The 16277-nt window shown below is 38.4% G+C and overlaps 2 protein-coding genes and 1 long non-coding RNA gene across 3 annotated transcripts in view; 2 read left to right on the top strand and 1 right to left on the bottom strand.

Moving 5' to 3' along the window:
- The first annotated feature begins 89 nt into the window (after positions 1 to 89).
- Positions 90 to 1542, top strand: LOC141781234 (uncharacterized). The gene is made up of 2 exons (XR_012596804.1): positions 90 to 263; positions 646 to 1542. It is a non-coding gene; the product is annotated as an uncharacterized LOC141781234 (long non-coding RNA).
- pvalb5 (parvalbumin 5) lies at positions 1539 to 5911 on the bottom strand. Its single transcript, XM_074656829.1, has 5 exons — positions 5346 to 5911; positions 4707 to 4783; positions 3551 to 3683; positions 3151 to 3260; positions 1539 to 1751 (listed from the first exon to the last, which is right to left on the bottom strand). Exons 2-5 carry the CDS (start codon positions 4765 to 4767, stop codon positions 1729 to 1731), a joined length of 327 nt encoding a protein of 108 aa, XP_074512930.1. The 5' UTR covers positions 4768 to 4783; positions 5346 to 5911; the 3' UTR covers positions 1539 to 1728.
- A 1748-nt stretch (positions 5912 to 7659) lies between these two features.
- lmtk2 (lemur tyrosine kinase 2) overlaps positions 7660 to 16277 on the top strand; it is a 30880-nt gene continuing 22262 nt past the window's right edge. The window contains exon 1 of the mRNA XM_074656820.1: positions 7660 to 8137. Within this exon, the coding sequence (XP_074512921.1) occupies positions 8047 to 8137 (91 nt within the window). The 5' untranslated portion in view covers positions 7660 to 8046. The remainder of the gene's footprint in view (positions 8138 to 16277) is intronic.

Here is a 16277-nt window from a genome sequence, read left to right as displayed (position 1 = left end):
CAGACATTCAGACTTGTTATTGAGCACAGGTGTTACTAATAACACTAACGATGGCTCTGCTTTATCAAGTGCTCCAGTGAGAGTGACAGTGAGCCAGCGTGCACAATACAGGACCCTGAAACAAAGCAGCTGCATAGAATGAAGCCTTCATTAATGCTTTTCTCACTGTGACAAGTCAAAATGTCTTCTGTGAAAAAGGCCTTTGTGGTTTTCCTTACCATCACATTTATCCGGTGACTCTATTATCGTATTACCAGGGCAGTGTAAGTAGTGTATAGCTGAGTCAACAGCACTCACCTTTATCCTGAATATTTATTGTTTGATACTCAGTTTTTATTCTTAAACTATAACGGTAATCGTGATTTTATGCTGCATATCTTTGTGCAAGATAATTTGGCGGAAAGTCTCTTATGATATACGCTATATCTCGTCAGTCATCTCTAACTTTTCTTATAGATGTAATCAGTGATGCAGGGACTTTATGCTCTGGAATAAGTTCATTTAAAACGCTAGATACCGTGGATGACACTATAAATACACTTAAAGCTGCAGTGCGTAGAACTGTAACTATACCATATCTATATCCTGACAGTAGTGCATGAGAGAGGTAATCTGAAAATAGTCATGTGCCTCTGTGTCCTCCAGTGTCCTCTCCTCGGATGTCCTCCGGTGTCCTCTGGTGTCCTCCAGTGTCCTCTCCTCGGGTGTCCTCCTGTGTCCTCCAGTGTCCTCTCCTCGGGTGTCCTCCGGTGCTCCTAATGGCATCAGGATTTCACATACCGGAGGAAAACAACCAATCAGAGCCGAGCTGGAGCCTTGCCGTCTCTGAGCAGCTGTCAATCAAATCGCAAACTCCGATCAAACGGTCAAACTAGGCAGCGCTGATCAAATATGAATCAATATTATGTTACTGTAATGTCTATTTCTCTCCTCAAATGTTTTCAGAAACATCTTGTAGTCTACTGTTTAGCTGTAAAATGAGAAAGTTTGTGAGGCGGCAGCCATGATGAGATCAAGTTGAGGAAATACCAAGCACCGCCCACCAGCCGGAGCAAACGTTCTCATTTTACAGTTAAACAGTACACTACAAGACGTTTCTGAGAACATTTGAGGAGAGAAATAGTCATTACAGTAACAGAATATTGATTCATATTTGATTAACGCTGCTTAGTTTGACCGTTTGATCGGAGTTTGTGAGTGATTGACAGCTGCCTGTTGAATGAACAGCCAATAGGAATGCTCTCTCTCTGAAATGACCTGTGATTGGTCAAAGTCTCCTGTCATGGGCTAGACTTTTTAGAGGCTGAAAACAGAGCCATGAGGAGGTGCAGAAGTCTAGTTTTCTCTCAGAACACTTTAATTACAATATGCTGATAGGTAAATATAGACTGTTTGCCCAATGATGCCAAAAACATTCTGCCTACTGCAGGTTTAATTCATTGTCCAATAAAAAAAAAGAGCAGCACACAGTGATATCACATCTTAAATACATTTATTAACCCATTCCAGGTACCTGATTGATTAAAACACACGCAAAACTATAATATCCAGCTTTAACCGACACACGTCTTTATTATATCACATCAACGGGGAGAGCAGCAGGCAGGTAGAGAAGATCAGAGGTTTCTGGTCTTTGCATCAAACAATCTGGAAAATCAGGACTTCCAAATGAAACCCTGTTATCTTAAAATAGGGAAGGACAGCCGTGGTCAAAGACGATTATTCTGTTTACTTCAGGATGTCGTGGAACTCTGTGGGGGAGAAAAAGATTCAGTCAGAGAATCCTTAAGCACACAAGAAGTCATTGTCATACAACATTATGTTTAAATATGTTGACTAAACAAAACTACAAATATACTTATCTGCGCTGTTAAGAATGTCCCAGTAAAATAACAGTAAAGAACTGGCAGCAGGGTTGCCTTTATGTTACTGTAAAATTAACATTATTATACTGTCGCTGAAATTTACAGCTTTGTACTGTTAATGAAAAATATTTTTTTTTGTATTAATTTCACAGTATTTTACAGTTAATTTACTGTTTAAAGATACATTATATAGCTGTTTTTTCACCTTTCTTTTACATTATCTTACTGATTTGTTTTAATGCACTATTTAGGTTTTTACATACATTTTAATAAACATTATTTTTTTGCCTAGATGAATAGACTTAGCAGGTTACAGACATAGGAATAGTCACACTAAATAGTCGCCAATTGCAGCGCACGCATTCGAGAATTCTTTATAAAAAGTGTTCTAGAATGTTCGATAAGATACATTGTTAAGAATGTCCCAGTAAAATAACAGTAAAGAACTGGCAGCAGGGTTGCCTTTATGTTACTGTAGCATCAACATTATTATACTGTCGCTGAAATTTACAGCTTTGTACTGTTAATGACAAATACAGTTTGAACTGGGGTTTTTTTTACAGTTAATTTACTGTTTAAAGATACATTATATAGCTGTTTTTCATCTTTCTTTTACATTATCTTACTGATTTGTTTTAACGCACTATTTAGGTTGTATTTTTTTTACATACATTTGAATAAACATTATTTTTTGCCTAGATGAATAGACTTAGCAGGTTACAGACATAGGAGTCACACTAAATACAATTAAAGGCACTTGTTAGGAAAAAGGTTATAATAGACTTGTTGACACTTTTCCCAAAATGTGTGTCTCTAGCTGGCTACAAGCACAGAATGAAACCAGAACAACATGTGAATGAAGAACAATAAAGCTAATTCACTGATTTTACAATCATGTACAATGTACAAGCCTCACATGAGCAGATCAGGTCCCAGAATTAATAACATACTGCATGAAACTGTTACTGATGATACTTTAGACAGTTGATCAGCAGTAAAGTGATGTTTTTTAAGAATGCATTATAGTTCAGTTAAAAAACGGCCTATGAGCGTATTTTAACAGGTTTTCTTTTGTATTAACAGTAAAGCACTGTTTTGAGCAATAACAGGTTAATACTGTTGAAATCCTGCTGTAAATCAACAGCAATTGTTTACAGTGTACTGTTCTTGTATGTGCTTTTTATAGACTGCAGTTTCAGCACTAATCAATGGACAGCTCCCCTGCACAGACGGCTCAGTTTCTCATCTGCTGACAGCTGTTTCCAGATGTTGTACATTCACCCACCGTCCATCCCGATCTTGCCATCTCCGTCCTTATCACCTGCAGCCATCAGAGCCTTGGTCTCGGCCTTGGTCAGCTCCCTGGCCCCCGGAGAGAAGTTCTGAAGGAACAGTCTGACGGGTGCACGAAACAATATCAGAGATAAGTTCAGACTTATGTCATCGTAGACTGTATGTTTTTCTGATTCCATTTTACTTCCCCCCTCTAGGCCTTTCTGAGCCGTTTCAATCCCCCTCCCCATCATGTATTAACTGAATCCATTCAGTGCTGCTCCATTCATACAGTGACCTCTGCCTGTGGGCCATCACAAGGGAGTTACAACATAGATGAAGCACACTCACATCTGCATCCTTGCTCTATAGCCCTTAAACCACACACACACACACACACACACTATCCTTACTTGAGCTCCTCCTCCTCAATGTATCCGCTCCTGTCTTGGTCCAGGACTCTAAACACTTTATTACTATCCGCCTCAGACGAGCCGGTCAGGCCCACTTGTGCAAAGAAGGACTTGAAGTTGAATGTGCCCGGAGCTGCATGTAGAGAGAGAGAGAGAGAGAGAGACATACGAAGAGAGCAAGAGAGAGTCAGCCAGATGTGCGAGTGAGGAGGTCAATCGCAGAATGACGAGAAAGCAAGAAAGGCAAAGGGCCTGAATAGAGATGTCGCATTTACTCATTCGCTCAGATGACTTTCATTCTTCAACCGATGACATTTACCAATATACACCCTGTAGCGCATCACGGTCTTATACCATCATAGGCTGTGTCATTATGCCATTGAAACAGTCAAAGCACACTGGATATTGCCCACGGGGTCGAATGCAAACCTAAATGTTAAAAGCCCTTCATTTATCAAGCTGTCCAGAGTGGAGATTCTCATCTAGGATGAGTTACCTTCAAGCACTCCACAATGATTTGCTGAATAAGACTTGCAGCCGAAATTATAAGATTTACACTCTGATTTAATAATCTTATAATAAAGGAGGAGAATCTTTAGAAATGTATCGCTAACCCTCATAAAACACTTTAGTTTTCCATCACTTCTTAAAATAAATCATAGAAAAACTACCTCCTTTTATTGGTACATGCAAAAACAGATGTTATTTTGCCTGAGCCATTGCTTACAGGGGGGGTTTCTTGAACAAAGGGCATATAAGCGCTGACATTTGGTTTTCGTCTGAGGGGCTGAGCTGCATCTGCCTTGTCATGCAAACATAATTGCTGGAGATAAATGATTAAGTGCTTTGGGATGCGAGGGCGGTATAGCTTGGTCCTCTCTGTGTGAATGACAACAACGTAAACACTTTGGTATCTGGGTGGCGACTGCTCTCCTGCCACATGGCTGCCTGGTTACCTGCAGGTCCCCACTGTGAACCACACATGCAGGTATCCCTGGTGGGACTGGGAGGGTGGGTTTAACACCGCCTGTCTGTCTCTCTCTGCAAAATCATGCTTTTATATTCACTTACTGTAAAGTCTGTGTCCTTGTGTTAATCATTACATGCTTGTGTGTCTCCCTGCAGCGTGCAAGCGTGCGTGTGCCGTCTGACTCACCTTGACAAGCCTGGACCGCAGCCCTGATGTCCTCGTCGCTCAGCATCCCTGCAAATGCCATGGTCCTTTATAGCTGCCTGAGGGGTGCAAACACACACACACACACACACACACACACACACATGCACGGAGGGAATGCAAAGTGACAGTAAATGAAACTGGTGCAGGTGTTTACTGCTGTCAGATAACAGTCTCTGTCAGATACAAACTTGTGGATGGATTATTCCTCTGTGGGTATCCTTCAGATACATCAGCACTGTCAAAAAAACAAGGTGCTGAGTTGTACCTTTTATCAGAAGGGCTGTGCCATTTTGACAGTGAGGTACAAGCAGATTAACAACAGATATAACTCTGTATTGTTTTCTCAGAGAGAGAAACTGATATATTTCATCATATTACATGGTTTAAATCATGAAAATAATCCAAGCTATGTTTCACAAAATGAAAGAGAAAGTTTTTGCAACTTGAAGGAGCAAACACAAAGAGGGCTGAACATCAGATTTCTTTTATTTCCCCCTCTTTTAAAGCTAAAATAATTGAGATGCTTCAAGGCACAAACGCATACAGAGAACGGCCAGTCTTCATCACACAAACATTGTTGTCGTGCACATGAATTTGCAAAAAAGCTTGGGTACTCACCGTGCTTCACCTCTCCGAGTCTGTGATGTGCAGATCTCTGCTTCCTCTTTGCTTTGTGCGTGTATAAGCCACAAACACTCTTGCAGCTTCGTGATCCGGAGTGCAAGAAAGCAACCTGACGTATCTGTCCTCAAAGCCAGGGAGATTTCCCCCACGCCACAGAGAGCCTCCTCCTCCTTCATCAGTTAATCAGAGCAGATCATTTTCCCACTCATATTGTTGTGCAAACTTGCAGGCATAAGAAAAAATACAGTAAAAAATAATTACACTCCAATATGATAATCATAAAAATATAATGTATTTTTGCTAGTGCAAATTTTTCATATAGTGTTTATCTTACTTCTGCTTTTACAACTAATGCTGTTACTACATTTTGTATTAATATTAATAAGGAATTATAATATAAAATACAGAAGCAGGTGTGCAAAATGCAAAATAAGAAATGCAAAATGTTTCAGTACATGAGATGAATGTGATAATTATAAAATTAGCAATTAAAATGTAATAACGCCACTGTAAACACATGAATATGCAGCTGTCATATTGTAAGTCTTTGCTATATATAATAAAAGGGTAAATATGTGGGTTTGTCTTGTTAACAAGCATACACAGAGCATTACAGTAATTACATCTGGTGATCTTTATTGAGGTTTTACCACACCTCATAAAAAATCTGTTATCTTCTGCTACGGCTTGAAAGTCATTAAAACAACATTATGTATAGGAAAACTTACAATTATATAGAGGTATGGCTTTATCAATAACAAATTGACAAAATAGAGTTTGATTTTGTTTGTTTTGCTATGAGTATTAAATAATGTTCATTCATGTGAAATCACAAGAAAGAAAATTAAAGTAATAGACCATGATGCTTTAAGCCAGCATCAGTGCACCTGCCAAATTACCCTGTCCACCTATTATATAATGCTGCTTGGCAGTTTATGGTTGGCCGTAAATCCCCAAATAAACATTTATTATCGTCAAGTCATCTCTCTGAATCATTATTGCGTGCCTCACATGGTTGGCAAGTGACTGGATGTAAAAAAGAAAAGCTTCAGCTTTGATACAAAGCCCAACACATCACCGGGTGCGAGCCGCCCAGCCTGCAGGAGCTGTACACCCAGCGGTGCCTCAGGAAGTCCCTGAGGGTCATTAAGGACAACACACGCCTGTTATCCCTCCTGTCCTCTGGTAGAAGATACAGGACCCCTAGGACTCTCACCAGCAGACTCAGGAACAGTTTATTCCCCCAGGCCATCAGACCTTTAAATATACAATTCATATGACACCTTCTCACACAAAAATATATCTTATACTGTATATACTGTATATGTTCTTAATATGCCCTTGTATAAAGTATTTCCTTTCATAATTGTAATATAACTTATTATTTTTAATGGAGCTTCCCAGCAAAAAGCATTTCACACGATTGTACCTGTATAACCGGCGTGACAATAAACATCTTGAATCTTTTTTTTCTTCTGTAATGTTTTTTGTATATATTTCATTGTTTTTATTGCATTGTTTTCCACTGTTTGGTTAGTTTTTTCTGCACATTTTGTGTATTTCTTGTTGTTGTTGTTGTTTAACTTTTGTTGTATTTTTAAAATTATGTTAGCTTAGATCTTTCTTCTTTTTTTGTTATTGTTTTTTCTACTCCTGTGGTTCGGGGGGAGGTCCTTTGTATAAGCCTGTAAGGCTTCTTGACCTCTCCTGACACATTTCTTGTTTTGTTTTTTTCATTGACTAGATTTTGTGAAGTTTTATATATGTGCAAATAAAATAATTAAAATAAAATTGTTTGTCAGGATTATTGTCCCCGATAGCGTAAAGCTTCTTTGAGTTCTTTAAAAGCGCTATATAAATTTAATTTATTATTATTATTATTATTGGTGATGATTTCATATTTCTTTTCTTTTTTTCCCCTCCTGACATTGGAGACTGTAAATTTGACAAAAAAAAATCGTAACTCAAGGTCCACTTACTATCTTTTACTGGAGCTTTTAACTACATCTTACAGTCAATATAGCTCAGTTTGTTCCCTACTTGGGTCACATAATGACAGCTGTGGCTTCTTGACCTCTCCTGACACTTTTTTTTTTTTTTTTTCATTGACTGGATTTTGTGCAGTTTTATATATGTGCAAATAAAAAAATAAAATAATAATAAAAATCTTGAATCTTGAAGCACTGGATTTACATGACTGATAATAAAGCTCGAAGCTGATTGGCTCTGCGTGTCTACCGCTGGAGCTATCCTTCGCTGTGATTGGCCGGATCACCTGTCAATCATTTGAGGATTTACGCCTCATTCCGTGCTGTGACGTCGTACAGGAACAACATGGCGGAGTGGAGAGGAGCTGCTGCTTCATGATCGATTAATCTCTATTTATCTGTGTTCTAATCAATAACACTAAGACTACAGACACTAAATATGATATGTCGTGAGAGGTGAAGCCTCCTTCTGTCTCCATGGACACCGGAACACGACGTTTGACGGCTGTGTTTGCTGTCGTCAGCTGAAACTGAGTTAGCATCGAGATGCTAGCTGAAGCTAACAGACAGTAGCTAGCTGGCGGTCAACATGCTGCTTTATGACGTCAAACTGGTGATTCAAACTCGCGGTTTAGATTCAAATCAGACGTTTAGTGTTTAGGAAGACGATTCTAAGTTAGTGCAGTGATCTGAGGTGAGCTGGGAGGATGAAGAGCCGTGATGGAGGAGGAGTGTTGTTGCTGCTGTCGGTGATCCTGCTGTCTGAAGGAGCTCCTCTCCAGGATCCTCACAAACCAGGTGAGACAGATCATAACACACAGCTGTAATACTACTACTCCTGTCTGTCCAGCTGCTAAAATACCAGATGTTTCTGTCTGAGGAAGCTGCTGCTAATCAGCAGCTAAAAGCTAACAACACAGCAGCCTGGCTGCATTTCATAATAACCAGTGAAGACTGTTATTACTAGTGTATGCATACCTGTACTAACTGACTATTAGTTATTTGATAACACAGTTAAGATAAGATAAGATCAGATGAACCTTTATTAATCCCAGGAGGGAAATTCAGGTGTCAAAGCAGCAAACATCAGCAAACAGAGAACAGAAATTCAGGTGTCAAAAGTGTGTTTATGTCATGTTTATTTTTGTTTATAGCTTATTTTGTATATTGGTAGAATTTTTTTTTTACTATAACCTTTTTATCTATTCTTTTGTTATTATACTGCTTACTTGAACCAACAAAACAAAAGCAAATTCCTTGTGTATACCTCTTACACCTGGCTATAAACACGATCTGATTCTGATTCTGAAAGCAGCAAACATCAGCAAACAGAGTGAAACACATGAGAGGTAAAGGTATACAACAATTATAAAAACAATAATAGATATATAAAAGATACACCATGCATACCTGTACTAACTGACTATTAGTTATTTGATAACACAGTTAAGATAAGACAAGATAAGATGAACCTTTATTAATCCCTGGAGGGAAATTCAGGTGTCAAAGCAGCAACATCAGCAAACAGAGAACAGAAATTCAGGTGTCAAAAGTGTGTTTATATCATGTTTATTTTTGTTTATAGCTTATTTTGTATATTGTATATTGGTAGAATTTTTTTATTTTTTTATTCTAACCTTTTTATCTATTATTTTGTTATTATACTGCTTACTTGCACCAACAAAACCAAATTCCTAGTGTTTATCTCTCACACCTGGCAATAAACACGATTCTGATTTTCAAGTTCAAGTTTAGTTTATTGATCACATACACATTGAGATGGCAGTGAGATTCTTTGTTCCTGTTTGTTTATCTCTCATCCGTGTATAATAGACAATCAATCGATCTCTCAATCAATTGAATAACAATAATGAATTATTTGGATTCTGATTCTGAAAGCAGCAACATCAGCGAACATCAGCAAATCCAGTGCTTTGTATCAAAGATAAGATAAGATAAGATGAATCTTTATTAATACCCAGAGGGAAATTCAGGTGTCAAGCAGCAACATCAGCAAACAGAGTGAAACACAGGAGAGGTAAAGGTATACAAACATTATAAAAACAATAATAGAGATATAAAAGATACAGAGTGAATGGGGGAACATAATGTGTACAGTCTGTCAATAAATAACAACACAGCTGCATTTAAATTTTTTTAATTTTTTAATTTTATTTAAAAGGTACTATGTTCAAGTTCAGGTTTCAAGTTCAAGTTTAGTTTATTGATCACATACACATTGAGATGGCTGTGAGATTCTTTGTTCCTGTTTGTTACTCTCTCATCCTTGTACAGTTTAAAACATAAATGTCACCATTTTATGCACCGTACCAGATTATAGCTTTAAACTAATTCACATCTGTAGTCCCTATTCACATCTGTAGTTCACATCTGTAGTCCCTATTCACATCTGTAGTTCACATCTGTAGTCCCTATTCAAATCTGTAGTCCCTATTCACATCTGTAGTCCCTACTCACATCTGTAGTCCCTATTCACATCTGTAGTTCACATCTGTAGTCCCTATTTGATAACACAGTTAAGATGATAGCATTTCTGTCTATATGGACTGGTGGATCTTTTAATAATGCTTATAATAGAAAGTCAAAGCAGGTCATTGAAACTTTACTAAAAGCAAACTGGTAAACACAAACATTACACTTTTTCCTCTACCAGAACACATAAAATAATACTTAAAGGTCCCATACTATAAAAAAGGGAGATTTTCATGTTTTTGTTTTTTTTATTATAAAGCAGGCTTAAGTGCTATATAAATACTGTGAAAGTATTGAAACACTCAATCCACAGGGAAATACACACAGCCCGTATTCAGAAACTCTGCATTTGAAACAAACTGTCAGGATTTCTGTCCATTTGTGATGTCACAAATAAACAATATTTAGACCCTTTACACAGATCTAAACGTAAACACTCTAAATGTGTCCCAGATTATTTCCTGTTAGCAGTGTATGTGAATGTCATCAGCTGACAGGAAGTACACATGGACCCAAGCTGTTGCCTAGCAACACAATTCCGTTGCAATTCCGTCGCAATTCTGTCGAAATGCGCTAAAACGGAGCGTTTAAGACAGAGGGTAAATACAGGCATATTCAGGCTGACAGTATGATGAAAATAAAGTTTTTTTTTTTAACATTATAGTATGTAAACACGTTCTAGTAGAAACACAAAATACAATTATGAACCTGAAAATGAGCATGATATGGGACCATTTGGAAAATGCATGATTTTAACAGTTATGTTTTCAAGGTTAGGAATATGCTTGAACATTTTTGGTTTAGGTACCCTGAAAGTGCTTGAATTTTACTCTTAAAAGCTGTATGAACCCTCTACTCATTAACCTAGTTTAATTGTTTCTGATTGATGTTTAACACAAATGAATTAACCTCCAGGTAGCTGCGATGTGTCTGAGTTAATATAGTACAGCCTATTGCACCTGCAGGTACCGAGATGTTAATCAGTCAGTGGGGTTGGTCCAGTCATTGACATTTAACCAAGTTTATGGGACAATAGAGTGGATGCTGGCCTACCAGCATGGAAACGCTGTTTCTTGTTTTGAAGTGAACCTTGAATAACCTCTTTTATGTGGATTATAGTGTCTTCATCACAGGTTGTGTCACGGGTGAGATCATTTGATTATTGAAGGATGAATCAAAGTGCATAGGCCAGTGTGATAAAAAAACTTCCCATTGATTAAGAGAATCAAACTCATGTTCGTGACAGAATTACAGAACCAGGAGGAAATCGATTGTATGAAAACAATTCAAATCCAGCTGTTTTACTTGGGACGCTATGTGACATTACCGGCTTCGTCCGAAATCACATACTATGCACTGCATTCTCAATATGTGTACTATCGTTCAACATACTTTTGTGTGAATAAACAGTAGTATGTATCTTTTCGGACGCACCTAGCAGTAATTTACGTCGCCACTTCCTGAGAGCCTCCTTGCCGGTTGGAGACGTGTAACCATGGTAACCTGTGCCAACCTCATGTGACCCAAACAACAGTTTGTGAGAATCAAATTCTGATTAATTTAAAAAATATATTAACGCCTAGCAAAGTGGAATCTTATACTTACAGTTAAATTGAAGCGTTATTGATGTTACAGAGCTGTCCGTCAACAAAATATTTCACATACTGTTTTAGCGTACTAAATAGCATGTTAGTATGGAATTTGTGACACAACCTCAGTTTTGTAATGGATAATGGACCAACAGAAAACTAATTTATGACAATTACATTTTGATGACAATTTAATCATTAATGTTTTTCATAATGTTAAAAAAAAATAAAAATATTTGGTCGTTACAGCTTCTCAAAGATTATTTTGGTTTCCTTCATTTTACCACATTGTAAATTGAATGCTTTTAAAATATTTTCACTGTTTTCCAGACAAAACTTTGATTCATCAAGAAATGGTACACTAATTCAAGATGAATAAACTACAAAAATAATCACTTGTTGCAACCCTTATGTCAATACGTCATTTTTGCAGCTTCTCAGAGCAAGAGGCTCAGTCTGTCAACCTGTTTCCTCGTGAGAAATGAATAGATGCAGGCGAGATTATGCTCTAGTGAGGGTCGGTAATGTGTAACCATAACACATTCCGATCTTATCAGCACCAGTCAATGATTAGCAGCAGCTTTGTATGCTTATTACACTACAGCTTACAGGAAAGTCATGTTGCAATATGCTTTTTTATGTTTTTATTACACAGCAACCTGTTCTTTGCCCCACTTCCCCATCTTCATTTTCCAGTGCATGAAGATGTGTTAGAGTAATGCTTGATTTTTTAAAGTTTTGATTTAGTTCTCGGGTTGTGGGTGAGATCACATGTAGAACAATAACTGGAAAGTCACTTGCAAAGCCGGTCTTCAAGTGACGTGCTGTGTTTACACACATCAAACATGGGTAACGGTAGATAGGTAAGCTTTAACGGAAGTGTCAATGTTTTAACTGGTCATGGTGGACATTGGCCTTAACCTTCCACTACATTGCTCAGTGATAACTTGGTTACCACCCAAGGCTGTAGGGGATGCTGCTTTTACAAGAATTGCACTATTGACCAGTCTATAAAGTGGAAATAAATGATAATAAATAAATATAAATATGTACAGTCTGTCGATAAATATAAATACATACAGTCTGTCAATAAATACAAATATTAGCAGTCTAAATATAAATAGTGGAAATATTTCTAATTTCTAATTGAAAATGACAGAACTAATGGATTCTTACAAGAGCAGCCATAAGTATTGGCTCGTCATTTGATCAATGAGGCTTCTTATCCTAGCAGCCAGACAAATCTCAGCGAAACCCAAACATGTCAGCCAGACGATGCCATCCCTCATCCTGCACACAACAGAAAGTACAGACACATCATCCACTGTTGTGCACACTGGTGGGTGAAATTTGCAAAAATGGGTCAGCTCCTCCTCTGCGTGAATGCCTACTGAAATATGCAGCGGAACCGAAATAAGACCTGGCAGCTCCCTGCCGTATTGGTCCCAAAAACCAGTTGAGTCATTTGGTGGGGCCTGCCAAGTCATAATATGAACCCATGACTCAGATAAGGCCTAACCGAGGAGAAGTGATCCCATGTAGAGCTGCCGTGACCCGGCTCCTGTTTGGTCCTATCTGACTGCTGCTGCAGCCTCTCTGGGAGTCCTGCACGGCCGGGAACCCTGTTGCTCTGCCCGAACAGATGGGCGGTGTGTTTGTATCTAAAAGCTGCCTGCAGTTACAGCCAATGTTTTTTACAGGATTGTTGTGAAGTTAAGCTTTATTAAAGCCAATTGGAATCCTCTCTGCCAGTGACAAATACTCATTTTGTAAGCTATAATTGTCGCATTTGTGAAAAATGGGCACGTATTTTGGATCTGACTGCAACAGGGCTATTCAATTTTGGTTTATCATAAGCTTCTTCATGATGTTGCAAAAATCTTGGCAGTCTAGATTTATGAAACATGTGTTTCATATCAGACGACATGGTATCAGTTTGATAGTGGCTTGATCTGATGGACGTATAGTTTTAGAAAAAAACTCCATCTTCTGCGTGGCATCGTGGAAGACCCCAGTCAGAGGTTTCCCCCTCTCAGTCTGAGGCTGTGGTTGGTACCAACCTGGGTGTGGTGGTGGGGAGAGTGGGATGTTGCGTGACATGGCAACAGTACAGTAATGCAGTAGATATTGTTTCTTGTTGTAAATGTTTATTGAGGTTTGACTTTTACCTAAACTGTAAAGTATCCGTTGCTCTGTAACTCACCTGTTCAATTAGCAAAGGTCCAAAATGAGATTTAGACCAATTAATTTTGATTTATTAATGCACGCTAAACTAAGCTACTGCCTATTTCTCTCATTGAAGATTCAGATTAATTTCTCTTCACTGGATAGCATTTTCTGCACACAACCTTTTTTCACCTACTGTGACATTCCCTGCAGACAATGTTAATTCCTCTGTGTTGCACCCTGCATATATTTTCCTCTTCTTGTGCTGCTGTGTTTGTGTCATTTGTTGTAGTGTAAATATTGTGTAGTCTGTGGTTTTAATCGATGCATGTTAAGCAGATTCAGTCTTTTAGGTTGGGCTGCGTCAGCTTTCAGTTCTCCAACGGTTTGTGGCAATGCAGTGTCAGATATTTATTGTCAGTTATCTGAAAACGTTGTCGAGCAACTGTGGGCTCATTTGGAGGTAATACAACAAAACTATTCAACCATCTTAAAAGAAAGCACCCGAAAGAATATGCCGACAGTCCTTCACTCCGGGCGGCTCAGCCTCTCTTGTCAGCATCCCACCAGACAAAAACAAAACAGTTATCATTAAACTCAGGTTTTAATCAGCATTTTGAAATCATAGGCAATTTAATGTCTGACTGTAGTCCAGTGGTGCTGTTAAAGCCTCTGAACACCCACACAGGTGTGTTCAGTTATTCTGGCTGATTAGACCTCTGCTCAGGTTGAAGGCCATAAAGGTGTAATTTGTCCCTCCCCAACAGCTTCAACAAAGCTAACACGAGACTCAGGTGATGACGACAGTCCGGAGTAGAGGTCTAATCAGACAGATTAACTGAAAACACCTGTGTGTGCACACAGAGGCTTTAAAATAAAACTGAAACACCGGTTTCGTCCAAAATCACATACTGTGCACTACATACTCAATATGTGTACCATCGTTCAACATACTTTTGTGTGAATAAACAACAGTATGTATGAGCAGTAATTTACGTCGTCACTTCCTGTGAGCCTCCTCGCAGGTTGGAGATTTGTAACCGTGGTAACCCGTTCCATTCTCATGTAACCAGAACAACGGTTTGTGAGAATCAAAGTCTGAATTAATTTAAAATATATATTACGCCTAGCAAAGTGAAACCTTATACTTACAGTTAAATTGAAGTGTTATTGGTTTTACAGAGCCGTCCGTCAACGACCATTATGAATGTAACTGCCGCATTGCTTTGTGGGATATTTATTCCGCCGTTGCAAACTGTAATATTCACTGGAAATAGTATGCAATTTGCGTACTCTTGGTTCCATACTAAGGTTTCAAAATTAAGTAAAAAGATTGCAGTTTAGATTGTGGATCGTTATTGCGATTACATAGATTGTGGTGATATTTTTTGGCCAGATTGCCCACCCCTAGCCCATATAAGACTTAACAACGCCCATCACCTCCCTTCTGATGTCGATGGGCAACACTTTAATTTAACAGTTGTATGTACACAAATCCATTAAGAGCTACATCCACGAGGCCTGCGTCCTCACGATGGACCCATTTAATCTTTCATTCCTCTTCTCATCAATATTTCAGACACATTTTCTCTCTTGCAGTCTTTAGCACAGAGGAGAGATTTGTGCACGTAATCCTGTGGAAGCATAAATCACTTACAAAATGGTGTTTCAGCCAGGTATTTAAATCATTTACAGCTTGCATCACAGTATTCACCTCTCCTTTTACTTGTCCTAAATGCCAGGTTACCTGTAGTGTGAGCGGGATCTAGAGTCGTAATGTTGTGATCTTATTTTGATCATGAGTAAAGAGACCAGATTGAGCAATCCTGTCTATTTTTGTTGGTGATCGCGTGGCGTACTGCGGTAGAGACATGAAATGAATCTCAGTCATGGCTGACATGTTGGATCATATCTAATGCTCCCCAGGGAGATAAAGTGATTGCTGCTCAACTCATCTGCCTCCTGATGATTGTAGTAAGATCACTGCTCAACCTGTTGTTAGACTACCTTTATTTATGAATTGGGGGAAGGGTGCCAGATTAATTTAATTTGGTTTATTCTGCACAAGACCTTTGGTGCTGAGGCAAGGGTTTGGCTGAAGTGACTCGATAAATGAATAAATATGTCATTAAATTTAGCAAAAAATTATATTTAAAATAAATGCAGCCATTAATTAATTGATAAAATGTGATATATATTGATATATCTGTTTTTTATTTGCTTCTTTATTTATTTATCTTTGTATTTTTCCCTGTCACCCTTAACAATATGGTCATTGGTTTAGGCCATGTCAATGTGGATAAATCTAAAAGCATCGTTTAAATGTAAAAACAACATGCATCCACATATTCAGGGAGATCTCTGCACACTGAAACGCCAAAAAGGTAGAAAAATAGCTAAATCTTTCACCTCTTTCCCCTGACAAACAACATTATGCATCACAGCCTTCATCTGGTAGCGAGGGTGACAGACACATCCCCGTTTCTCTGCTTGCTTCCTTCTTGCAATGTTTCAAGAAGGCAGAACACAGTTTAGATGTTCTCATTGACATTCAGTCAGCTTTCCATTTCTTTTGACATCTGCATTCATATTGAATAGATTTATCAGGAAGTGTAGCTCGGGATAACAATAATTCCTGCTGTGCTGCTGCACTGAGAGCATTGTTCAGTTCACAATTTTATGCTTGTGTA

This window comes from Sebastes fasciatus, chromosome 13 (genome assembly GCF_043250625.1).
Source record: "Sebastes fasciatus isolate fSebFas1 chromosome 13, fSebFas1.pri, whole genome shotgun sequence".
Classification (NCBI taxonomy): Eukaryota; Metazoa; Chordata; class Actinopteri; order Perciformes; family Sebastidae; genus Sebastes; species Sebastes fasciatus.
Note: the sequence above shows the minus strand (reverse complement) of the source record. Positions and strands in the feature narration are given on the sequence as shown.

What these genes read in the sequence shown, in the direction of transcription:
- pvalb5 (XM_074656829.1), bottom strand. Translation starts at nt 4,767, where the DNA reads ATGGCATTTGCAGGGATGCTGAGCGACGAGGACATCAGGGCTGCGGTC. An exon ending in TGCGGTCCAGGCTTGTCAAG is followed by an intron (nt 3,684 to 4,706) that starts GTGAGTCAGACG and finishes CTCTACATGCAG; the next exon opens with CTCCGGGCACATTCAACTTC. An exon ending in ATTGAGGAGGAGGAGCTCAA is followed by an intron (nt 3,261 to 3,550) that starts GTAAGGATAGTG and finishes TGCACCCGTCAG; the next exon opens with ACTGTTCCTTCAGAACTTCT.